General features: G+C 37.3%; 1 protein-coding gene across 3 annotated transcripts in view; it reads left to right on the top strand.

Moving 5' to 3' along the window:
* brwd1 (bromodomain and WD repeat domain containing 1) overlaps positions 1–26748 on the top strand; it is a 1114631-nt gene that overhangs the window by 26344 nt on the left and 1061539 nt on the right. The window contains exons 16-35 of one of the 3 annotated variants that reach the window (XR_015508882.1): positions 775–903; positions 1014–1239; positions 3634–3819; positions 7057–7240; positions 9090–9180; positions 9257–9397; positions 9476–9549; positions 13092–13317; positions 15971–16087; positions 16188–16295; positions 16500–16624; positions 16729–16811; positions 16932–17043; positions 17125–17186; positions 20960–21111; positions 21768–21888; positions 24072–24197; positions 24307–24376; positions 24445–24498; positions 24894–25019. Coding sequence is in view for 1 of the 3 variants with exons in the window: in XM_087283468.1 (XP_087139594.1) it covers positions 775–903; positions 1014–1239; positions 3634–3819; positions 7057–7240; positions 9090–9180; positions 9257–9397; positions 9476–9549; positions 13092–13317; positions 15971–16087; positions 16188–16295; positions 16500–16624; positions 16729–16811; positions 16932–17043; positions 17125–17186; positions 20960–21115; positions 21768–21888; positions 24072–24197; positions 24307–24376; positions 24445–24498; positions 24894–25019 (2517 nt within the window). In the remaining 2 variants the exon portion in view is untranslated. Of the gene's footprint in view, positions 1–774; positions 904–1013; positions 1240–3633; positions 3820–7056; positions 7241–9089; positions 9181–9256; positions 9398–9475; positions 9550–13091; positions 13318–15970; positions 16088–16187; positions 16296–16499; positions 16625–16728; positions 16812–16931; positions 17044–17124; positions 17621–20959; positions 21116–21767; positions 21889–24071; positions 24198–24306; positions 24377–24444; positions 24499–24893; positions 25020–26748 lie in introns of all 3 variants that reach the window. The other 2 variants (XM_087283468.1, XR_015508883.1) reach the window with 2 other exon arrangements.

Below are 26748 nucleotides of genomic sequence, written 5' to 3'. Positions count from 1 at the left end.
CAGACACAAAAAAAAGAATTGTTCAGACATGCTTTCAGTTTCTCCATCTCACTCCAGCGAGTTTAGGCGAGGGAATGTTTATTAAGTAAAACTGCCCTCAGATGGTTTAGTTTAGTCTGCTTCAAAACTGCAGGAAAATATCAGTTTTTGCTAAAAAGCTGGTTATTTTAGCAACGATTATGGTCAATAGTGGTAGCCTAGTACAGATTTCAAAGAAAAAACCTAATTTTGAAAAAGGAAACGTATATGCTGGACCACAACAGATCATATCAATGTCATAATGAATGCTCAAATAATGTAGCCTATAGTTTATAGCAAGCATGATGTTTAGTAAGATCGTGTCGTCTGTCATATAATGTAGGCCATAGGTCTGTTATTTTTACTAAAGTAGATATATTATTTCTATTATATTATTATATTATATTATTATCTGTATCGATCGATACTCAGAATGTTGGTATCGGATTGGTTCCAAAAAATGGTATCGGTGCATCTCTACTCTTAACGCAAAAAAAAAAAAAAAACCTTCACTGTGATCAGGGCCTAAATGCATTGTTTTTGTATTTTCATATTATTTGAATAATTTTATTACGGTAAAGCTGAATTTTCAGCATTTCATTTTTTTAAAATTTTAAAAAATTTAAAAATTTTAAAAAATTAAAAAAAAAAAAGAAATCTTTTCTAATGTTAACAATCTGTACTGTGACTGTCCGAGCTAAATAAAGTCTCATCAGTTATATCAATTATAAACATGCTGTTTTTTCTGTTGTGCAGATCGAAGGTCAAGGACATGGTGCTGTATTTGACTGCAAGTTCACCCCTGATGGCCATCGCTTTGCGATGACAGACTCTCATGGACATCTGGTTATTTTTGGCTTTGGAAGCTCCAAGCCTTATGAGAAGGTTTGTTTGATTTTATAATCGATAAAACTTTTTTTTTTTACCATGCCAGATCATATAAAGTACCTTAGTGTAATTCCTCAAACCTCTGATCTGTCCAAAATGATTTGTAGCTTCCAGACCAGGTGTTTTTTCACACCGACTACCGGCCGCTGATCCGGGACACCAATGGTTTTGTTCTGGATGAGCAGACCCAGCAGGCACCACACCTGATGCCGCCTCCCTTCCTGGTTGACGTGGATGGAAACCCTCACCCTCCCAGATTCCAAAGACTGGTCCCAGGAAGAGAAAATATTGCAGATGAGCATCTTGTTCCTCAACTTGGCTATGTTGCTACAAGTAAGTGTTGTCATAACAGTGTTGTCCATGTTTCTCTGTTGACTGCTTTGGCATAGCCACAACGTTCACTGTAAATATTACACAGAAGAACCATTTTCAAAACCAGTTTTCTTTTGTATTAACCGTTATACACATAAGATCTTAGTCTGCCATTGCCTTAGGGCTGCACGATTAATCGGAAAAAGATTGCGAACTTGATTCGACTTTACACAAATTTTAATTCAGCTTTTTTACGATTCAGCCAATCAAATTTTAAGGTCAGGTGGGAAGCGTAAAGACGGTCACACAAGTCTTAACATTGTTTTATATACGTTGCTTACCAGCATGGACACCTCCAAATGGTGTTACAAGTGTCACATTCTGTATTTATAAGGAACAATTCACCCCAAAATGTCATTTCTATCTTAATGTAATGAAGTAGTTGCGGCCGCAAAATCACACATGAGCTGACGCACTGTTTGTTTACTACCAATGATGTCTACTTAAGTGAACAGAACCTGCATAAAACGGGTAATAAAGTTCAGTTGTTTCAGGTGCTGTATTCGTAGTTTCAGGTGCTGCACATCTTGTATCTTCACACCGTAGACAATTGCCTTCAGATGACCCCAAAGATAAAAGTCTAAGGTTGTTAGATCGGGAAAACTTGGGGGCGATTAAGCTGGTCCATGACGACCAATCCACTTTTCAGGGAACTGTTCATCTAGGAATGCTCGGACCTGACACCAATAATGTGGTGGTGCACCATCTTGCTGGAAAAACTCAGGGAACGTGCCAGATTCAGTGCATAAAAGGGGAAACACATCATCGTAGCAATTTCAAACATCCAGTGGTCTTGAGGTTTCCATCGATGAAGAATGGCCCCACTATCTATGTTGTCTATGGTGTGAAGATACAAGATGGGCAGCACCTGAAACTGTGGATACTGGAAGCCTGTGCTGGCAGTGTCTCCTGCGGTGTTGCTATCAGTGTGTGAAGAGTGGGAGAAGAGGGCTGCATTGACAATCCAACACAATGAGCAGCACATTAAACACATTTCATAAGTGGTCAGAAACTTGTAAATAACTCATGTAAGAAAAAAGTTGCGTTAAAACCAAGCACACCATTGTTTTTCTTGTGAAATTCCCAATAAGTTTGGCGTGTCAAATGACCCTCTTCCTATTGAAAAAAAAAAAAAGTTGGATCCAAGATGGCCGACTTCAAAATGGCCACCATGGTGACCACCCATCTTGAAAAGTTTGCCCCCTCACATATACTAATGTGCCACAAACAGGACATTAATATCACCAACCATTCCCATTTTATTAAGGTGTATCCATATAATGGGCCCATCCTGTATATTGTTTATTCATAATTTTCTTTCGAAATGCATGAAAGTGGCTGTTAAACAAAAAGAGGAGTACAGTAAATGTTCTAGTAACTAATCCGATGTGTGTCTTAACTAAAAGCACATTAAGTTATATTTAAATATTAGTATAGTTGCCCACTCTATAGACATCAGCGTGTATTTTACAAACCCAATGTTGTAAAAAAAATAATGAGATGAAAAGAAGAGAAGAACCCAGTCCAGGAGACTCGAAACAAGCAGAATTCCTTTATTAAGACGTGTTGGTTAATCTGCAGTCATACAGCGTCTTTAAGATGTCCATGTGTCTGCAAGAGCCTACTAGAGGTCCGCAGTCTGCAAGTTCTTTCACAAGTCTCACACAAGTCTGAATTAAGACAAAGATTTCATGGGTATATTGTGTTCTTAGGAGGAGGGGATATTGCTAAACAAAGCATGCAAATTCAGTATTGGAGTCAGCATGGCATAGGTGTTAAAAAACGGCCCAGCTACTGACCACACAAGTTAATCAACATAGGGTTTCTGTAGCATAAAAGCAACACCCGAAGACAAAGACAGAGTCGTTTAAAGCATTTGCATCACTGGCTTAGCCTATAGTCAGAAAGATAAAGGTTAAATGTCCCTCCTAGCTGGGATGTTAATGAAATGAGATAATTAAAAAAACAGAGAATATAACTTTTTAGTTATACGTAGATTATTGTTAATTTGAAATTAGATGATATAAATTTATATTTCCACACCAACATGTTATATTCTGCTAGTAGCTATGTGTATTTGAATGACTGAGACCTAAAATAAATGTTACGTGTTTGAAAAATAAAATTATTCTGAAAAATAAAATATAACTTGTTTGATAAATTGTGATTTTTATCACAAGCATTTTGCATCTCTTTCTATGCCTCATCTTGAGCCACCAGACTTTAATTTTAGCAGTTGATGACGTGCGTTCTGATCTTGAAAGTGGTTTTTCATTTGCTTCAACCGAAAAAACCTTCATAGTAAATTATAGCGAGTGTTTCTGATTTTAGAAGCTGACTTTTTTGCTGTTTCAGGTGATGGAGAGGTGGTGGAGCAGGTGATCAGTCAGCAGTCTGCAGAGAGCGAGGAGGTTCGTCACAGCGCTCTGGATTTTGCCATTCGTCAGCTTCGAGAGCATCAAGACAGACAGTCTGGCGCTCCGGGAGAGGCTGGTGTTCCTGCTGCTGCCCGTGTGCCAGAACCAGGAACTCCCCGCAGAGGTGCCTACTGATGCAACTCCACTAGTGTTTACTTTTACGGACATACCACCCGTTTTTAACACTCATTTCACTACGTTTGCATTTACCATTAGGGGTAGTTGATGTTTATTATCTATAATAATATCTTAGCAGTTTTTATTGATTCATGCGCTAACAAAAAAACATGCGTCACCTGCGAGATGAAACCTATTACAGGGTGCCTTAATATGTGAATGTCACTTTATAATAGACTTGGGTTCTCATCATGGGCAGAGCTTCTGTCTACCCCATTAGTTTAGTTGCTAAATGGCTAACAAGGATTTTATTAAGAGAGTAGCTGTGTTTTATGTGCTTTATGAAGGTTTACAAACAGAGTAGGATCATTCGCCACTGTGTCAACTAGATCCTTTCAGAGGTGTACCCTGCTCTGAGTTAATCAACTCCACCAGAAACTTAACCTGGATGATGGAAGTTTATTAGTTTTCTGTGGTGCTTCTGACTGAGCCCAGCCAAGCTGGGGGATTTCCCCTTAGGACAGTGATTCTCAGACTTTTTTCATTAAGTACCACCTCAGAAAAAAATTGTCTCTCCAAGTACAACCAATATGAGCAGTATTGAAATACAGTAGCATAGTAGGCCCAGTAAAGCAGCTAAAACTCAAAGTAAAAAAAAAACGTGGCAGATTACCTCAGAAATATAGGCTATATGTCATATATAGCATATTATATACATCATTTTTGATAAATATTGAAATGTGTTTAGCATGTACATGACATATTTCATTCCTCCATGTACCACAAGAAGGAAGCCTGTGTACCACTAGTGGTACACGTACCACAGTTTGAGAACCACTGCTTTAGGGCACCAACAACAGGCGTTACGTCGTAATCACACAAATGTCCATTAAGGTTTAAATTTTCCAACTCGAGCGATTACACTAATGCACAAAACGATCAATTTGTGCCACTTCATTCATTATTAGGATGTCTGTTCGCGTCTTTGCATCGACTTAAACGTAAATCACTTGCGCTTAACGCTTCATCCATGTCTGGTGTGAATGCACCATTAGAATGTTCAGGGTTCCCACTCTTCTTGAAAGAACTTAAAAGTAATTGACTTTTAAAAATATGGATTCAAGACCTGGAAAGTACTTAAATACAGGTCTTTGAAAGTGCTTGGAATAAATAAAAAAATCAAATCGATTATGGTTCTATTTCAACAGTTGTACTCAATTGTCAAAAACAGAACAATAAAACAAAACAAATTGCTAAATTTATACATTTTAAATTAACTTGTGTACAATACAATGACAAATAATACGTATTTTATCAATATTTCACAAACTGCATTTAAATATTACCAGTATTGAATCCAACTTATTTCATTAAAATTTTTTGAACATGACTTTTAACAATTTTTAATCAATTTTTGACAATTAAATACTCCTTGAATCCGCTGTTCATGAGAGCGTGGGAACCCTGAAAGTTATAAAAACTGAAAATTATCTGATTTAGTTAGCACTGAAGATACCATTTGAATTCCACCTTTGCACCATACAACTGAACTCCACCTCTGTTTCGATGTGTGCTTTGACCAGAGTTTGGAAAGCTACTCTGAAACGGTGGCTTAAACTAAATGCTATATGTCAACTTACACTTCTAAAGTAGCTTGATACACTGCAAGTTACTTTAAAAAAAGTAGCGGTAACACTTAATTTAGGCTGCATTTACACTGCAGAGTCAAATTTTAATTATTTTTTTTATTTTGACTGCATCCCATTTTTTTGCTGACCTGCTTACATGATCTTTTAAAAGTGATTTGTACCCGATTGACGTCATTTACAAAGCACACGACAAAGACGCACTGACCAGGAAAAAAGAGCGTGTGCTGACTGACAGCTGATAACAAGAGCACTCTTTTCTCCATTCCTGTTTTTAATCTGTTTGCAGGTTTAATTTTTGAAATTCTTTTTGACAAGTTGTTTTACAATAGTTTATGACATCTTCTTTTGATCTAGGTTTTTTTTTAACCAGTAGGCATCTTAATGCCATGTCCATGGCATGATTTATGCATGTGATGTATGCAACAGTTTTATATTAGTTACGTAGCGGATGTTACGCTCTCTCTCTTTCTCTCTCTTTCTCTCTCTCTCTCTCTCTCTCTCTCTCGTTAAAATGCTTAAATACTTGTGCCTTATGACAATACAAAAGCTTTTTTTTTGTTCTAGTATATGAGATTCAAGGTTTGGGACTCTGCTGAAGCCTGTTTCAAAATGAAAGCGTCAGAGTTGACGTCATTCGCCATGGTTTTTAATGACGCGTAACTCACATGGACAGGTGAAAATCCGATCTACCTGTTTGCACTGCCGAAGCGAGGGCACGGATCCGATTCATAACTGATAAATTTCCACTTGAACAAGGCCTGAATCTGATTTGAGTAAATTAAAATCCATGTTTTTTTTCTGCTTACATGTACATGGGCCATATTCGATGTGTGCCACATGACAGAAAAAATCGTAATTGAGTCACTTGAACCATGCAGTGTAAATGCGGCCTTTGATTGTCCTGTTGAGTATTAGTAGACTGTCTGTTCATAATAAGACTGTAATATACTGCTGCTAAACAGACATTCAACTGACTAAGAAACTTTGCAAGTACATGTTAACTTGCACTAACCCTTACCCTAACGAGTCTACTTATAATCTGAGAATTAGTTGACATGTAACATAATTCAACAAACGGACGATCAAAATAAAGTGTGACCAAAGTAGTGTTACAATTTTATTTGATACTTTTAAACAGTACATTACAATCATAATGTCAAGGCTTAATGTTTTATTACAGTTTTCTCAGGCTATCAAGAGTCAAGGTACAGAACTGCAGCTAATGTATAATGTAGCTACTCCCGTTATTTTCCAGTAAAAGTAACTAGCTACTGGAAAAGCTACACTTTATCTTATTTAGCGGATCTCCTGTCAAGCTACTTAAAAATATAGCTACTCCCCAACATTGGCATTGATTTTGTATGTATTTATTTACTCGAATACTTTAATTCACATTTGGATTGAACCCACCATAGAGAGTTTAGCAGTTCAGATATCAGCAAGAGCAGGATTACAGAAGTGAAACCTAATTTATACAAGCTTCATATTCTAGAAGTTGGTACCGTTAAGATGCACTGAGTAAACCATCTCAAATAGAGTTCAGTGGGTTGTGTTTCTTTAAAGAAATAAAAGGCATTGCTTTGTTTGATTTGCAGTGTCAGTAAACGAGCGCATGGAGGTTCAGTCTCCACCTAATGTAGGTTTGCGGCGCAGTGGACAGGTGGAGGGAGTCCGGCAGATGCACCAGAACGCTCCACGCAGTCAGATGGCCACCGAGAGAGACCTTCAGGCCTGGAGACGCAGGGTCGTGATTCCTGAGCTGACCCCAAGTGGATACAGGTGAATTGTGTTTTATTTTTTTTTCTCTAAAGTATTTTTTATAATTTTATTTTTTATTTATGTGCATTTTAGACATGTGCTGGTATTCAGAAAGACAGTAAATTGTTGAACTATTAAACAGTCCTTAGGTACTTAAAATTCAATTAAACTTTAATTCTATAGTGGTTTTACAATGTAGATTGTGTCAAAGAAGCTTAGGATAAATGAAGAAGAGTTTAATACCTTATTTTTTTTAAAATTGTGGATCATTTCAGCAATTCATTATCATTTATCATCAAAATAATTATGACTTTCCTCATTAACTCATCCTGGTTTTGGTCTAAAATCATGTGCCCTTCTTTTTCATTTGTTTGAATAGAGTATTTAAAACAACAGCAAAAAAGAAATGCTTTCTTGCTCTTCTCTGTATTGTCTGGGATAAATAATACGGTTTGGTGAAAAACTAATTGAAATTTAATACAATTTACAAAATGTATCACTTTGACTGTTCTGATTTATTTATTTATGTGTGCTGCTGTGTTTAAGTAATTTATAAGCTACTGAAAGTTCTGAAAAATCAAGATGAATAGAAATTCAATTAAAGAAAGTTCTATGTACTTTCTTTTCTGGGGTAAATGTACCTGTTAAATCTACTCATCACTTATAAACTCAAAACCATTATTTTTTACTGTAAGAGTCTGATTAATGTATTTGAGTATATTTTATTTATGTATTCTCAGTGTAATGTCCTTTATTGTTTTGTATCCAAGTCATTTGGATATTACTTTGGTCAACCGTGCGTTGTTTTTAAATGTGCTTTATAAATATTGAATAAAAAGGGTCCCAGCAGGGTCTTAAAATGTCTTTAATTTCCCCCCCCCAAAAAATGTAGGCCTCAAAAAGTCTTAAATTTACTGAAATTTTGTCTTGTAGGTCTCAAATAATTTTAAATGCGTGTTTCGTTATTTATTTTTTTGTTTTAAAAAAAGCTACCTTATTTGGCTGGGATCCATATTTTTAATATTTAAGGTTTTTTTTAATGCCAAGAGATACAATTTTCCAAAGCTGTTTGACATTTTTACAGCAATTTCTCTAAAGTAAATTCTCTAATCATGGAATGAAAACTAAAATCAATTACACAATTCCTCTTGAAAATAACAGAGCAACATGTATAATAAATATACTTTTAACAAGGTTAAACTTGTCATTAAAAAGGAAAAAAGAAATATTGCGTTGAAAATAAAGTGGATACAACTAGAGTTTTGTTGTTTTGACATTTAAATAAATCACTAAGAAATTATTATTATTATTATTATTATTTTTTGGCAACCAGCGCACCATTAGAAATAATCAGTTTAGCCCTGTATAAGTCTAAAATTTTATTTGTAATGGTCTTAATGTTTTAAATTTGACTTGGTTAAACCTGCAGAAACCCTGGTTAAGAAACAAATGAATTTACCATCACAGCAGATTATTTTGTTCATCTGTCAACTTGACAACTTTATTTTTTGTTATGATTTCTAATGTTGCATAATGTTTTCATTTTGGTAGTCTTAATCTATCAGTGTCCTGGCTGTTTTCCAGCCTGATCGAGTTTCATGAATGCATAGATGAATGCTCAAGATTTTCTATTAAAAGTCGGCGCAATAGCCTAGTGGTTAGCACGCCGACATATGGTGCAACAGCACGTCAGGGCGTCGCGAGTTTGAATCCCGGCTCGAGGACATTTCCCTACCCTACCCCCCCTCTCTCTCTCCCACTTCGCTTCCTGTCTCAATACTGTCCTATCTAATAAAGGCAAGGATTTTCATTAAAAAATACATTAAATCTAACTTCTAGATTACATATATTTGATGATTTGTTCATTTAGGGCGCAGGAGTCATTCAGAATAGCCAAAGGTGATGAGGAGGTGAATCTTTACAACACCAAGAAAAGGAGAGTGACCCACTCCACATTCAGGGTACGTCTTCCTCATTGCTTCATGATGAGTAATGATGTCAATGAACCTCACTAAGGTAAGATCTTTTCACCCGTAGGATGATTCTGATGAAGAAGGGCCGTGCCTGAAACGTACACAGTCTCGCAAACGGCAGAAGAATCAGGAGCGCAAAGAGAATCTGGCTGAAGAGTACATTGAGTTTTCATGTGAAGAGGGAGAGGAGACGGCATCTTCTGAGGTTGGGTTTTATTTACCTATTAAAGCACGGTTGACCCATATTTGACTTGTCTGTGACGTTCCTTTTGTGTTGTTGCAGGCCAGTGAAGTGGAAGGGAGTGACATTGATTCATCCGCCGAAGATGAAGAGGAATGGAAGAGTGATAGCTCAAGGTACTTATGCCGCCATCACAATAATTGTTTCAGTGAGGAATTGTGTGAAATGCTCTGCTACTGTCATTGCAAAAGCAGAATTGCAAAAACAACATAAGACTTTTTAAGGATCTGTGAACACTCTTAATTAAGTCTTCAATTCCTTGGTAGTATAAATATAAGGTCTTAAGTCTTAAAAGGTCCTAAATCTGCTTTTCAGAGGTCTTAAAGGGCCATGACACCCTCCACTTTCCGTTCAGGTCTACCTCAAATTTAAAAAAGAATGCATCATAATGGGCGTAAAGCTCTGCGATTAAAGGCAGGAGTGGGCACGGCCAGCAGAGCAGGGGAGAAGGAGGGGAGCGAATAACTGTGTTCAGTCGGCTCAGAAAATGAGACAAACTGTGAGGAGATGCATGATTTTATAGCTCACAAAGTTAAAACGCAAAGAAGTAAACAGTAATTTAATGCCCTGCTACATTTGTCATTTGTAATTTCATATTTACACAACTACAATTTATATTATTATAAAGACAATCGTGTTTATTTAAACACTATAAATAAGGGCTTTTCCTTCAAACCCCGGGTCTGAATGCAGACTCAGTGCAGCAGGTCTCTTGCCCTGCCTATTTTATCCATTAGCCCTGCTGGTAAGCTGGAGGATTTAGGCGAACACAACAGCACGGCGATGTGTCTAAATGTGAACAAACTCAACTGATAACAGACAAAGTCGGCCATTCTCCAATTCTCGTACTGCTCTCTCAAAAAAAAATGCTTGCTGCACACAAACAGCTTAGCTGTTTCTGCCCTGACAGCATTGCGGGGAAAAATACGCAACAAACCCAGAGGATCATGGAAACAAACACATACGACCCTTCATGAACGACTAAATACTGCGTGCTGTGGGTCAGTGGACGCAGTCTAACCCAGTCATCAACAGGTCTCACAGCTTGACACTGGCAGGTCAGTCTTGCCTTCGGAAAGTACGCGCAGTCATAAATAATTAAGCAGCAGGCTCTTCTCATAGGATAAGAAAACTCTGCTATGAATAATAATGGGAAACCGACGCGTCATCTTTGCACTTAGAGTTTTCACTACGTCGCCGATTTTGATCCTGCCCCAAAAATCATTTTAAACCTGGAATATGAAATTAGCTGACAAAAGCTCCAAATTATCCAGTTTTTTTCCCACAATTAAAGCTGACAGGTGCTAACATTGTCTTAACTGATGCTTAACACACACAAATCTATTAAAGTCTTAAAAAGTACTTGAGGGTTTCTTGAACCTTTAAATCGAACTGACCTCTATTGAGGATTTTGTTTTTATTTTGAAATCTATTTGAATATCTTCGTCTGCTTCAGCCTATGTTGTTATGTGTGTTGACGGCTGTATTTATATTGTTTATAGTCTTTGGTGGAACCCAATAAACTACATGCAGAGATGCTCTCTTTTTCAAAAGACATCTTGGGATTTTTAATAACCACAGAGAGTCAAGACCTTGGTTTATTTTCCTATATTAGGGCATTAGGTCCAGCATGATCTACTGGTTGAGCACCCCCTCTTGGTCTCTCTAACACCTATTCTGGCAGCAACCTATCTTTCTCATGTGATCTCCCAACCAGGTGCCAACCAGGCACAGCCTTGCTTAGCTTCAGTGGGCAACCATGTGAGAGGTGGGAAAAGCTAGTTGCCAGACATGGTTTTGGCTCTGGTTGCCACTGCACATGTTGGGATATTGCATTAAAAAACGATTAATTGAAACACCAGGATGCACATACATTTTGAATTGAGCAAAAAATTGTGCACTGATGGCCTGTTTCCACTAAGTGGTACAGTACGGGTCACCTTTATCAGGCTTTTGTTTCCACTGCCAAAAGGGTACCAATGGGTGGGCTTGGTGTACGACAGAAAGTTTCAGTAGACATCATTCTCGCTAGAAGAAATGTCAAAGTAAGCTGAACAGGTTGTTCATAGATCATATGAGAAGCACTTCTTACAAAACAGATGCTTTATACACATAAATACTTGTGTGTAAATGTTTATTAGTAACCTTTCTATGAACAGGATTTGATTATAGATGCAGATCAATGATCAGTGTGCAAAATAGCCTACTGTAATGTCTGCAATTATATAAAATAAATAAATAAATGCAGCATGTATAAACACACACAGCCCCTTACAGTCTCCGATATGTTACCAATTACAGAAGAACTACACACAGCATACATTTAGTCCTTATTAGGGTTCAAAAACAACACAAAACGTATAGTCCAGGCAGTATAAACCTCTCATCTGTGTCTGTTATCTTCAGCAGCACGTGTAGCCTCTTGTTAGAAAGTCATTCCATAATTCCGAGTTCATAATAGCCCAAAAGGTGATGATATTAGTTAAACATGCCAGTTTGTTCATGTTTGCTGAAATAATCATTTGCTCCTTTGTTTTTTCGCGCTTTACTCTGGTGTTTGTCCGTTTTTCAAAGGATCGGATGTCAGAAGCATTTCGATAATCACGAACACGTTTTTATCACCGGCTCAAGAAGTTCCTTATTTCAAATATAGATGCGCAGTGAGCACATACAAGAAAGCGAAACCGCTCACGCTTTAGACGGCCTTGTAAAAAAAAAACTACAGGGCACAGGGTAGATTCTGCTCTTCTTCTTGGTTTTGTGGCTGTTCATCAAGATGATGACAAGATTTGTTTGAGCTCGGCTCGACCATGGCTCGTTATTATATATATATATATTTTATTATGGTGTAATGTCCGCCAATGGCATTTTTTTGTTTTCATTCTCTTGCCTTGTTGCATGAGGGAGTGACGTATCTGTAAACCAATAGTGTTCAGCTCTGTGTCTAGCTCCACCTTTTGGTACCCTTTTATTGTGCTATTTGCAAAGGGTACCAAAAAAAGTGGTATGGTACAGTTCGCTTTTAGGTACCTTTTGACAGTAGAAATGGCCATAAAAGCATACGTGCCATACCTCTCAGTGGAAATGGGCCATGAATAAGAAAAAAAAAATATTAAAAATGTAGATAAACTACAATGGAAACACATTTACAGTTTCAGTATGCGCAGTGAAAAAAATAATGTGAGTTTTGTTTTAACAGATCATGTGATAACAAAAATAGTTGCGATATAATAACAACATTGGACAAACCTGCAGACTGACCACATTTTTAAATATCTGAAATGTTGTTTTGTAAATTCTAAAGTCTCTCAGCTAAAGTCTGTCATCAAAGTGGTTCTTCTTCTTGATAATTAGCGCTAGTTTATCAGGAAATGACGATTTTGTTCTCTTTGACTCATTGGATGGAAACCATGCTTTGTTCAGAAATGTTTTAGAGATATTTGTTCCCATCTTTGGACGGAAACATATGAAGCCATTTGTGCATCATGTCTTTTGAGAATGCAAAAATCAAGACTGGGTTCACTTATTAACGATCGCTATTTTTGGACCTCAGTTTAGTGCTGCTAATGAAAAAGAGTCTTTCATACAATGCTTTCAATCGATAGTGCCATCTCTATTAATCTAATGGTTTCCAATGCCTCTCTGTTCATAACTGAAGCCGCTCCTCCAGTGATTATTCCGACTGGACGGCAGATGCAGGAATAAGTGTGCGAACGTCAGATTCTTCTAGACGACGCACTACCCGCAGGATCAGCAGCTCTGAAGAGGAGGATGAGGAGGATGATGAGGAGGAAGAAGAGCCAGCAGATGAGGAGCCGGCTGTAGGTGAAGAGGAGACGTCATCCCCTAGAAAGCACAAAAAAGCCAAAAGCAAAACACCAAAGGTATCTTACAGGCCTTGCATTACAGATATTGTCATTAGTGGTCAGTTAGATAGTTAGTCATGTACAATGCAATGAAAACAAAAGAACATGCACACAAATTAAACATGCAATGAAAATTTCTTACAAGTTATTACATCGTCCTTAATTGAGTGATTCTTAATCCTAGTTCTCATGACCCCCTCTCTTGTTTAACGCACTTGATTTAGATAACCAGACTATTAGAAGAGAGATTGGACTGTTCCCTACATAGTAATCACTGCTCGCTACCCCCGCACATGGAAAAAAGCTGAACTTCATTTAAATATAAAGATTTGCAATAGTGTTTGCGGTGTCTTCAGACAAAACTTGTGTGAAGGGTTTTTCAACCACAATCAAGAGACTTCTTGCTCACTTTAATTCCCTTTTGAATTAAACACACTTCTTTCAAACTGCAATCATGACAACATCCTGTCATGTCCACTTCACAAGGCACTTGCACTCAATTGGAACAAATCTGTTAGAGAGAAATATGCAGAGTGGGGAAGATCTCAAGGGTTGAGAACTGCTGCTTTTAATGTCTTGTCTGAGCAGCTCAGTACAGTACAGCTTTCTATGGTTCACCTCAACAAGTTGCGATCAATGTTAATTTTGCTCGAAGAAGGGTCGTTCACATGTCGCACTTGTTTCTTCTCCTCTTGGCTGTTATAGTGATATTTGTTAATCCAGACACAAGTGTGTCTCAGAGCGAGTTTTCTCCACCGCATCTATCATGGATCAGCTGTGAATGCCACGTCTGTTTATCAGTGTCGCTTATCGGTGAACAGCGCCAGATCATTAGATTCAATCGCAGCCCTTTCTGTTAAGCGCGTGAATAATCATAGGGCTGTAAGAACTCGCTCAACAACACTAAAGCAATTGGAATAATTTACATTAGTTAATTTGCTGTTAAAGAGAATTGATGTGCTGTGAAGTAAAATAAAAAATCGTGTATGGAAAGCATCATCAATGTACCGTGATGCACTAAGAAATCGAATTGAACTAAATCAAGGACAAGATAATCATAACCGAACCATGATACCAGTGTAGGTTCACACCTCTACTAGGTATTCTGGCGGTTGGCCCTTGGCCTTTGTCGGGCTGTTGGTCAGCTTCGGTTCGGCTAGTTGGTTTAGTGCGGTGGTTCTCAAACTGTGGTACGTGTACCACTAGTGGTGCGCAGGCTTCCTTCTAGTGGTACGCGGAGGAACGAAATATGTCAAGTACATGCTACACACATTTCAAAATTTACCAAAAATTATGTATATAATGTGCCATATATGACATAGCCCACATTTCTGAGGTAATCTGCCACGTTTTTTTTTAACCGTGCAGAGTTGTAGCTGCTTTACTGGGCCTACGCTACTGTATTTCAATACTGCTCATTTTGGTGGTACTTGGAGAGACAAATTGTTTCTGAGGTGGTACTTCATGAAAAAAGTTTGAGAACCACTGGTTTAGTGTATTCTGCACGTCTGAGCTTGTTGGCCAAATTGTTAGCCTCTACAGCATGTAGAGTTTCAGGAGTTTGCAGGAGCAAATCTCGACGAGTACTGTGAAAAGGGTACTAAATGCTGCATCGTTTGCGATTTTGCATGTGCGCATCGGAAGTTTTGGTATCCTTTTGTGGATTAAACAAGAGACTACTTCCACCTGGGAGTGGGTAAAGCCTGGTTTATACTTCTGCGTCAAGTGACCGGCGTAACTTACGGCGCAGGCAACGCGCGCAGCTGTGCATTTATACTTCTGCGGGCTGTCTCTGTTGGTCTGCATTAACACTTCCGAAACGCTAGTTGGCAGTGATGTGTAAATGTTCCTCTGTGTCGAGTTTCTTCGCTTCTGTTTTGCGTTTCCTGAACACTTCCTGGTTGTACAAGTGACTCAAACTCGCTCATTTTGAGGCAGAAACCGGCGGACGTGCAATGAGGTAAACACAAAACAAAACTTTCCATCTGGAGCTCCTTCACGGGACTCCACACTTGTAAACAATCGCTCGCGCCATTCGCGCGGCTCTCGGTCGCGCCCAGACTCGTCAGCGCTACCAAGCCGACCAATCACAGAGCTTGCGCTACGCGTCGTTGCGACGTGTAGTTACAATTTTTGAGAGGTGCACGTCAGCCATGCCGACAGCCACAGCGAAGGGCTATGCGTCAGCGCCGTAGCATACGCCGGCGTTTGACGCAGAAGTATAAATGGCTGCTGTCCATTTGGTGTGTTCATGCACAGCTTTTTTGTCCAAACATAGTTGGCTTTCGTTAATGCTTGTTGCTTGGCGTCAGCCTGATGTGTCCCAGACTTTACAGTAGACATGGACATAAATGCATACCGTTCTTTATAGAACCATACCACTAAGTAGAACAGGCCATAATTATCGACTTTGTATAAGCGCCAAATAGACTCAGTTACAGCTCTGACCTTTAGCACTACAGTACTTGTGGCAACCCAAGTTTGAGTGCCAAATCAAGGTCTCTGCATCCCATGCTTTCCTGTCTCCTAAAATTTAGGGAACAATGTATGAAATTGGTACTGAAGATTGTTTTAAACTCTTGAAATATTGTTTTTGACTAGAACTCAGTCTTTGTCTGTTTTCATGGAAGTTAAAAAAATAACAAATTGATATATATTTTTTTATTCTTAGCACTCTAAACCAAGGCCATCCATTAACAGAGAGATATCGAATGAGTTCCGTCCTCCAGCTTGGATTACTGACGTTGTTCCCCGAAAGTCCCCATTTGTCCCTCAAATGGGAGATGAGGTATAGAATAAGATTCTCTCATCTCATCTGTATTAATGTGCAACTGACACGTGTCTAAAACCCACTGTTGTTGTTTTTATATCCATTGTTTTGGACGTAGGTCATCTATTTCCGTCAGGGTCATGAGGCATATGTGGATGCAGTCTGTCGCATGAACCTGTACCCAATAAACCTAGACAAACAGCCATGGAAGAAGATGCAGTTAAGAGTAAGAGCAAAAAATGCTGGGGTTTTACCAAAATTATTTATTTTTTAGAGGTATAGAGTTAAAAAGTCAAGGTAAAGAGTTAATGGAACACTCCAAGTTTTTGGAAATAGGCTAGCAATAGGGAATCGATGCTATACATTCTCATAGCATCTCATAGCACCTAATCTTTGACTTTTAAAATCATAAATCATGTTTTTTTTCCAGGACCAAGAGTTTGTGAAAATAACAGGGATCAAATATGAAGTTTGCCCTCCAACATTATGCTGTCTGAAACTGACCCAGATTGACCCTGGAACTGGCAAAATAACAGACCGAACCTTTTCAATAAAGTAAGTTGATAAGATATGGTGTATATTAAGTAAATGTTGGCCATCTGATAAACATTTGGTTTTTGATAAAGCTTAGTTTTAAACACATTTTTTTCAATTCTTAGATATCATGATATGGCAGACGTAATAGATTTTCTGGTATTACGTCAAAGCTACGATGAGGCGCGAAACAGAGTGTGGACTTCGAGTAAGTTGGAAGAATGACCTGAGAATAACTACATAGTTGTACCGTGCATCAATTTAACCATTGAGTAATTTAGAGAAATATAATCTGTCTGTTCTGATGTTCATGCTGTGGTTCTTCTAGATGACCGTTTTCGCTCTGTGATCGATGACGCCTGGTGGTTTGGGGCCATAGTTTGTCATGAGCCATATCAATCTGAATATCCCGACAGCCATTTTCAGTGCTTCAAAGTCAAGTAAGCCCCAACTTATTATTGATTTAAATGGACAGATTCTTTTAAAAAGGCCCCTGTACATAATGTTCTTTTGTTTTGCAGGTGGGACAATGGCGAGACCGAAAAGCTGAGTCCATGGGACGTAGAAGCTATTCCTGAAAATGGTACTTCTGACTACTTGAGTTTCATCTTAAAGCGAATGCTTATTTTGCCCAATCCCAATTAGATTTTTGTACTCCTACCCCTTTAAAATTGACCCCTAAGGAATGGGACAGCACTACAGCACCTGCACACGTCATCATATATCATCGCAATCTCTTGCTTCATTTGAGATCAGACGATCACGACTGCTGTAGTTATTGCAGTTGTGCTATTTTTCTTCAGGAATTTACTGAAGGCATATATCATGTTATCATAATGAAATAATGTGACAATAAGATTGTAACTATACTGCGCATTTACACCGTGGCCATATTTATCTATGTAAACACACCAAAAGCAACATTAACATTATAGCAGACACTGTAAAAAGGTCATTTCCAGCCACTAGACTTTTCTGACAGGGTATTTGAGTGTCAGAATGTTGTGGGACTGCTATGCAGGAGTTATTATTATGGATTATAGATAATTTAATTATTTATTTTTTTTTTTTTAAAGCATGACGAAAAATACTAATTTGTGGTTCTTGCTTCCGGGTGCAGCTATGCAGCCGTTGTGGCTGGTGTATTCTGGGAAATTTTCTTATCGCTTGGTTTCAAGCGTGGTCCTGAAAAGTCCAAGTTTCGAGGGATATCTAGCCCTTGCTCTTAGTCCCCCAAGCTAAAGAGAATTTGGACACCCCTACCCCTTCACGCAAAACAAGGGGTAGGGTTAAGGGGAAGGGCTAAGGGGTAGAATTGGGATTGGGCCTTTGCCATTCATAGAGGGAGAATTTAAACCACTTTTTACTAAATGCAGTGTAGTTTGTTTGCTCTTGCTTTTCTTAAGGTTTTTTATACTTCAAACAAAATCGAAAAAAAAGTATTAAAATTACGCTATTTTGCCCCAAATCAGTCCAAACTAAATTAATTGTGAATTTTTGAGCCAAGTGTTTTCTAAGCAACCTCGAGATGGGTGCACCTATTACACCGAGAGCGTCAGGCAGCTACAAAATTCCTGCTAGTGTGGATAAGGCTCAAGCTCGCTCACTGCAATTGGTGTTCTCAATCTGGCAACTCGCATTTACATACAGACACCGGAGGTGGGGCCTCCTTCAATATTTCGAATTGGGACTGCAATACCCAGTTCAACCACAGCTGTCTATCCTATATATTGCACATTTAACCACTGGATTATTTTCCAAGTTTTGGTTCTGATTCCTGTCTGTAGCCACAGGCCAATTAGGCCAGTCAATCAGTCGCCCTCCAGTTATGTTGGCTTGAGAAATCCAACACACCATTATGCTATTTAAACTGAATTTGGCCAAAAGCTGTGTAGTGTTGTGGTTCGTTGCTATATATTTTAAGACGGGTCACACTTACAGTTGTCTAATAAATTTAAGCATTATCTTTTCAAAAAATATTATACAATTAAATATTTGTACATTAAAGGTGCAGTAGGTGATCTGCCAAAATGCTAACCGGTTAGCTTATTATCTTTGCACGGCAGGGGAGGGACTGTTTCAAAGCCACACCTCCTGAAATCGTGAACGCGGGCTCCGCAACATGACAGTTGACAACCCACTAGTTCATGTCATTCGCCAGTTAGAAATGTAGTTAGTGGTTGGCCGGCGATGTGCACTAATTTCACTTATTACTAAGCCACACTTACATGCTATTTCAGAACGAATATTCAGAGTAGCATGGTAAACAGTATAGGGAGGCTGTCATTGTTAAAAAATAAACCAATGTGAATATAAAAGCAACTTCAGCTCAGTAAAGCAGCCTAGGCGGAATGGCGCTATTGACTTCTGATTTGTTGTTAAACAAAATAAATTAAACTGAAAATAGTCACATCAAGCATTCGCCGAAAGTTTTTAGCGGCTGAGCAACACTTCTGTGTATACAACCAGGGCTTTACATTAACACCTGCCAGCCCGCCAAATGCGGGTAGATTTGAGCTTACTGGGTTGGACAGCCGCTCCCACTAGCCACTTAGGCAGGTTGGAAATAATTTTTACATTGTAATTTTCTTAAAGCAGGGTTCGACAATAAGGATTGCTCAAAATGCATGCAAATGTGATCTTAGAATCGGGAAGCAGCACGACTGACAAAAATAACCATGTTCGCGCGAGCAAAAGCAGGTGAATACCTTATGAGAGGATGATTACTCGCGCGCACAGGTTATGTGATGCGCACGATTGTTAAAAAGCCCGCTCGGGCGTTCCCGTTTACTTGCACGAAACAATCGTGTAGAGGTAGCGCGATCGGTTCTCTGAAATAGACTAGACAAAAAGCGATGTGTTAGCAGCAAACCTTTTGTAAGCAGCAGCAGCAGTCACGGCTTTCGTTTTAATTATTCTCAGGCACATGATCATATTTTGTTAATATAGTTTAATTATCATCCTTTGCAAATAACATTGCTTCAATATGAGATTAACTCCCCATATATGTGTAGTAACCGCTGATCTGGGACCTTTAGCCAGGAAAGATTACTGTGATTATTTTAGAAACATGACAATAGACCTTTTTAAATTTTGTAAAAAAAAGAAATAAATTTTTTATTTATTTGTTTTGTCGAATAAAAAGTGCATATATACAGCTATATATTTGCTTGTTTTGACATTTAAAATGTGTGGCTAAGAAATAATTATTTCTTTTTAGTGTGGTCAGAGATACATTTTTTAAATCCTTAATTTTAAGCCCTAAAAAAAGTCATGTGAAATAAAAACCAATTGCAGTGCAACACAACCCGTTTGCTCATGCACAGTGAGCAAGCTCATACACAACACACACAAACAGTGAAATAAATAAGGAGGCATGTTGACAACACAACATCTAAATCAAGTCATTTTAGCTTGTCAAAGTCACATTTAATAATACAAAATATATTTTCGAAGCAACAAAATTGTGGCTTGTGAAAATGGCAAGTGGCTAGCAATGTTGGAAATCTACTAGCCACAGTGGCTGGTGATCAAAAAAGTTAATGTTAAGCCCTGATTACAACCCATTTAAAAAAGCAACACACTCTACATCAGCTCTGCGTGACTGAAAAACAGAACATCACCTGTCTAACAGAAATCCTTCAGCCATGGTGTCGTGCTTCCTCCAACAGCAAAACCAACTCCAATATTGATTTATGACTTTAAAAGTTTAAATTCAGCATTTGATTTTATTGCGACTGTGACGGTCTCGTGTGCACGTGAACGCGTGGCGCGCATGCAGGCCTGTACGCACTAATGGTGGACATGCGTGAACAGAGATGACCTACTGCACCTTTAAGTCGAATTCAGTTTTTGACTGTCAAAGAGACATCGGGGTTGATTTATATCTTAATACTGGCAAGAAGCTTTAAAGTATCATTACTCCCAACTGTCAGTCAGATCCATAGCAACAAAATAGACTAACCTGGCAACCCTTTAACAACAGCAATATCTCCGTATTGGCTCGTTTGACTCATGCTAGCAAACTGGGCTTACTTTGTTCTATGCTAGCAATAATTAGCAACAATTAGCTAAATGCTATAACATGCTAAAAATGTTTACAAACTATTAAGGTTTGATTAAACATGTAAATGAAGCTTGCTAATTAACAACCTAGTGTATCCTACCAGGTGCCTAACAATCACTCACTATCTAGCAACCACCTAGCATGTTGGCAACCACTGCGCTTCCTGCCAGCTGTCTGGAAGGTCCGAGCGTAGTCATGTTGTCTTTCTCAAGCCAGCATCAAAGTTTGTCAAGCAACTTTAGCTATAGTTTGAGTAACTGTTCATTCAGGATTGGCTCTTTATTTTGCAGCTGAACAGCCGGAGTCGGCGAGTGCTGGAGTACCAGTGACAGATGAGGAGATGATGGATATCCTGTATAAACCTCAAAGGGGTGAATGGGGGGACAGGGGTCGGGAACAAGAGAGCGCACGCATCATTGCAGGAATAGAGCAGCTTATGACTGTGGGTATGTTTGATTTTGCTATTACACTCTTTGTTTTTTGCTTCTAGTTTTTACATGAACACTTTTTAATTTTGTCATTTCGGCAAGGAGTTGTCAAGATTTTACTCACCATCATGTCATTTCAAACCCATCAGACTTTTGTTAATCATTAGGACACGGATACTTTTTTAAATGTGTTCAGTTTTAGTTTTTGCTCATCCATTCATAGTCCATGTATTTAACATTATGAATATTACTTAGTTGGTGTAATTTTGTCTGAAAATGGAGGTCGTAACAGCAAACTCCACTGGTTCTCTCTAGTCAAGCACATGTTTAGAGCTGCTGTTTATCTTTTATCATGTGCAATGCAGGTTGATCAATGTTTACATGACTGAAAGCCTAAATTAAAAGGTTTTGTCTGTCCAGTATTTAAAGTTACTGTGATAATATTATTATTATTTATTTTTTTTAAACGAAATTTTTAAGGATTTTAAAGTATGGACAAAATTGGCTTGGGAATGTTACAAATATTTTTATTTGTCTTCCAAAATTAGACAAAAGACATCCAGGTTTGAAATGACTTGAGGGTGGGTAAAGCATTTAAAAACATATACATATTTTGTGAGCTGCCCCTTTAACTGTGATTTAAAATGTCATTTCTTGCACTTTTCAACAGATATTACAGCTCCTTTCTCTGGTCCGGTTGACCTCACTCAGTATCCTACATATTGTACTGTCATTGCATATCCCACCGATCTGAACACCATCAAACTGCGGCTCAAGCACAACTTCTACAGGTTTGTAGCAGTCCTTCATCTTTATGATTTCTCTACACTCTTATTGTATTCTTTTTAATTGTAAAAACAGAAATAGAATTTTTTGATGCTGCTCATCAATACAACAAATTTATAGCTCTAAAGATCATAGTAGTCCAGACAGCTAGTAATCTAAACAATCTCCAATGTTTAATTGGGTTATTTTCCTATATTTTCATCCAAACTTTAAAGGCTCATACACACTGGGATCCTTTTCGTTTGTGTTTAAAATCAACGTTATTCATGACGTTTTTCTGGATTCAAATCCAATCGAATTTTCACTGGCATTGAGCAGAAGAATATGCAAAATCGCTTCTTGACGTTAGATGGCGCTACACAATTTTAAGCTTCTAACACCCGCTTGTAAAACAGAAGAAGACAAAAAGTTGACACACTTGTTGTTATGAATGGTTCAAACAGTAGCTCCAGCTATAGCGATGAAGAAATGATTCTTCAATGTGCGCTTGCATTGATAGTTTTGTGCTTGAGCACCTGCCGTTTACTGTGACTTCAGCAGCTCTGTGCACCTGAATAAAAGTGCCAACCTGATTGGTGGAGAAGGTTTTGACGTGGTGCGTCAAAACAAAAAAAAACTAGCATAAGGCTTTTTTTTTTATGACGCTTTTACGCCGTTATGGGCATTGGTGTGCACGATCACATTGACCCCTTTATCGTCAAGACTATCGTTTGTCTTTGAATCACAGAATATACATTTACTGAAGAGATTTATCCATTGAAACTTCATCCACCAAAAAAAAGAAAGCAATGCTTGAATATAAAGATGCAACAATTTACAGATTTCACTATTAACTGCGCTTTACTTGGTCATGGTTAATTAATCGTAAAAGCCTCTCAATACCGATTTTCTGTACTGAACAAAACTGCTGCAACTAAAAGTTATGCTAGCTGTGCACTAGTTTAAAGTTGCATGTTACGAGTCACTTGACAAGAACTGACCAATCAGCTTCATACTTTGTATGGAATAGACACATTTCTACTCCAAACAGAAGAAAAATACAAAAGGAAAATAGCAAAGAAGTTCATAATAGAGTTGATCAAAAGCTTTTCAGACATAGGTTTAGCAGCCTTTGACTACATTTGTTTTCTTCAAAAGGGAAATACTTAGCTAATATGATACTTAGGTTTACATTAGACTAATACTATTTTTAGTAGTATTGAAAACTACTAAATACTACTATTCTTCTTATTTGCATTTCTTTATTTATTTATTGTTCTGTCATTTATTTTTAGTTTAAAATTATTACTTTTGTTTAAAATGCAAAAATAAAATAAAAATTAACTTATTTTTAAGGCCAAAGAGAAATTGACTTCTCTGGGTGTTTTCAATATTATTTTGTGCTGTGTTTTGTTACTGAGAAGCAATAACTAACAATTTAAAATCTAAGAATTTTTCATGTGATAATTGGACAACCAAAATCTATAATCGTTGTATACCTACTAAAAAAAGCTCTGTCACTCTTAGGAAAGGGACGCATCAAGCCAATGCTAAACAACAGATGAAAAGCAGCGGTGTTGTTGGCTCGTGATGAACATAAAGTCATTTAGTACCATTAACACAGTAATTGTGACTTAGCTCAGAGGGATTCAATTTAAAATTTGTCTAAAAGTCTAGATTTGTTTAAATTTGTCTAATAATATAATCCATATCGTTTGCAATCGTTTTACAAATGTAGCAAAAACTTTTGTGTTCTTTCTTGACTTGAATCTTTTAACTTGATGGGCAGTTTTTGTTCTCCACTCTGAATTGTTGCTGAATTACCAATTAGATGGTTGTCTTCAGTTGATTCTACATGATGAGTCGGGCTAACTCGATACGACATTAACCCAACAAGAGGAACAATCTTAAGTTTCTTGTATTTTGATATGTAATAAAAGTTATTTATTATAACTATTATAATATAAGCCATTATAAATTCTACAGATAAACACTGTAAGACTGGAGAAATTCTTTCTTTTTGTATAAGTTAAGTCTGGCAGCAGCATTTTGTATGAAGACTTCTACATTATCTAAATGAATGGGGTTGATTGGGTCTTCAGCACAGACATTATCACTTTATTTTATTTGGAATAAGTTAACTCTAAGATTGCGTAGCCTGCTTTTGGTTTGTTTTAATGTCTTTGTTTAATTTTTGTTCTCATTTAAGGAGGCTATCGGCACTAATCTGGGATGTGAAACACATTGAACAAAATGCCAAGACCTTCAATGAACCTCGCAGCAAGATTGCACAATCTGCCAAAATCATAACAAATGTTCTCATTAAGTTCATCAGGTTGGTTCTGAACAGTTGTTTCCAAAAATCCACGTGTAATTTTATTAGTTTAGTTATTTATTTTTGTGCCCATCTGAAACTTAACCATTTATTTCCAATACGATGGCAGTAAACTTCACTGCACAGACATTATGGAGATCTATAATGCTGTTGAGAACATGGAGTACTCTGACGATGAGGTGAGTTTGTTCTGCTTGATATCTCATTTTACTGGAAAACACAATATTGATTCAGATGTTGCTCCCAGGAAATGGATGACATTGATGCACCGGGAACCTCAGCCGGACAAAGACTTCGCCAGGTACTGCAAGATATATATATATATATATATATATATATATATATATATATATATATATATATATATATATATATATATATATGTATATATATATATATATGTATATATATATATATATGTATGTATATATATACATACATACATGTATGTGTATATATATATATATATATATATATATATATATATATATATATATATATATATACACATTTATATATATATATATATATATATATATACACATTTATATATATATATATATATATATATATATATATATATATATAATTATTTATTTATAGTACTTCATTAGCATAGTAGCAGAGTTGAGTACTTTGAAAGGGAAGAAATGTATCTGCCCAATTCTTTCTAACACCTTCTCTTGATTTTGGCAGCCATCAGTGGAGGTTGTGCTGGACAGGGATGCTTGGAAGGACCATTGTAAACGTTTACTGGACTACATGTTTGAGTGTGAGGATTCGGAGCCTTTCCGGGATCCCGTAGATCAAAGCGATTATCCAGTGAGTCTCTAAAAACAAAATAAAGGATAAATGTTCAGGAAAGGGTTTTCTTTTCTGATCTTGAGAATCTGATGTAAAACTGTCAGTAATAATAAGCTGCTTGCATTCTTCAGCTGTTCATTTGATAGCAAAATTATATTCTTATTAGGGCTTATTAGGGCAATTAGTTAATCGCTAGAGGCTGCGATATGAAGTATATATTATTTAATTTCCCCCACCCAGAGCAAATGCGTGACTGCTGTATGTGTGTGGCAGTCTTACTAGCTAATTAAGTGAGCACACTTTCGTTTTGCCCAATCAAAATTGCACAACCAAACTAACGCCTACAGTAAAAAACAAATAAACGGGGAAAGTGCAATCAAGTGGAATAATGCTGTCTGTCGATTCAGAAGCATTAATAGACATATTAATATAAAAGAAAAGCATTACGTTGATAATATTGGAAAATCTTGGTTTCAGTCACAGACACTGTTCAAAAACATTGGTAAGAGCTGTCATAGAATTGTTGCCAATTGTTGATGTGCACTTCCGCCTCACACACATTTTTGCCATTTTGCAGTAATACAGCTGTATGTTGAATGTTGAGATATTTTGTGTAGCATCTTGATAATTATTTTGTTTTAGACAATATTAGCTACAAAAAAACCATGTTAGTTTTGCTGAGTGTTCTGTAATTTTATAATTATATATTTTTTTGTTTTTATAATAAGCTATACTATCTCCCTAATTTGATGTATGATCATTTTATTTGTCCTTACTGTTTTCTCTAGAGAAAAAAAAAATATTTTCTGTTTTTTTAAAAACAAATTTATATAAAGGTTGGAGTTAGTCAAAGGGCCACGAAACCCCCGTCTCAGCAGGGTGTTTTCACACCTCTAGTTTGGAAAAAGTCAGGAAAATGGGTGTGTCCATCTCTGTTTAGGTGGGAGTGTCTGGGGTGGGAAAGAGGGAAGGTGCATAAAAATGGGAGTTTCTGTTTTTGCACATACTGATTTTCACAGAGGCAAAACAACACAGACGCAGGGGAGAAAGACCTTGATTGTTTAAATGGATATCAGTAATCAACTTATTTGCCATATTATTGAATGGTGGACTTTAACTGCAGTTTGGCACTTTCATTCAGCAACATTTTATGCATGCCCCCGTGACAAACAAGATTGATTCGAGGAACTGCTGGAAGAGTGAAGTTTTAATGGAATGTTTGATACCGCACAGCATGTGATAGAAAAAACCTCCGCATTTCTCTATCACTTAGATGCACTCTGTAGGTAGCGTCAGAAAGCTGTGTGTGTATAAACTATCCTGTCACAAAATGCGGCGAAGATCCTACACGACGGTAATAGTTTGATTGTGGAGTTTACATGTTTACACTCGGAATACCGCATTTACAGGGGATCTTTCAGTCCATAATATTGTAGTGATATTAACATATATGTCCTTAAAAAATATATAATCTAGCAATTAAGCATGAAGTTTTATGAGTGAAAAACTAAATCATTTATTAAAAATGAGACCAAAAAATATGAATTGTACAAAATTGTAATGTTAGATTTCTACATTTAGCGTTATCAGCAGCAGTAGTCAAAGTCAGCTTTATTGTCAATTCAGCCACATATACAGGACACATGGAGAATCGAAATCACGTTACTCTCAGACCCTAGGTGCCTAACATGTCATATTAATAGAAGTTTAAAAAAAAATTACAATAAATACAATTGTACATAAACTG

This window comes from Danio rerio, chromosome 15 (assembly GCF_052040795.2).
Source record: "Danio rerio strain M-AB ecotype USA chromosome 15, GRCz13ab, whole genome shotgun sequence".
Taxonomy (NCBI): Eukaryota; Metazoa; Chordata; class Actinopteri; order Cypriniformes; family Danionidae; genus Danio; species Danio rerio.
The sequence above is the reverse complement of the archived record's forward strand: the minus strand, read 5'-3'. Positions and strand labels throughout refer to the sequence as shown.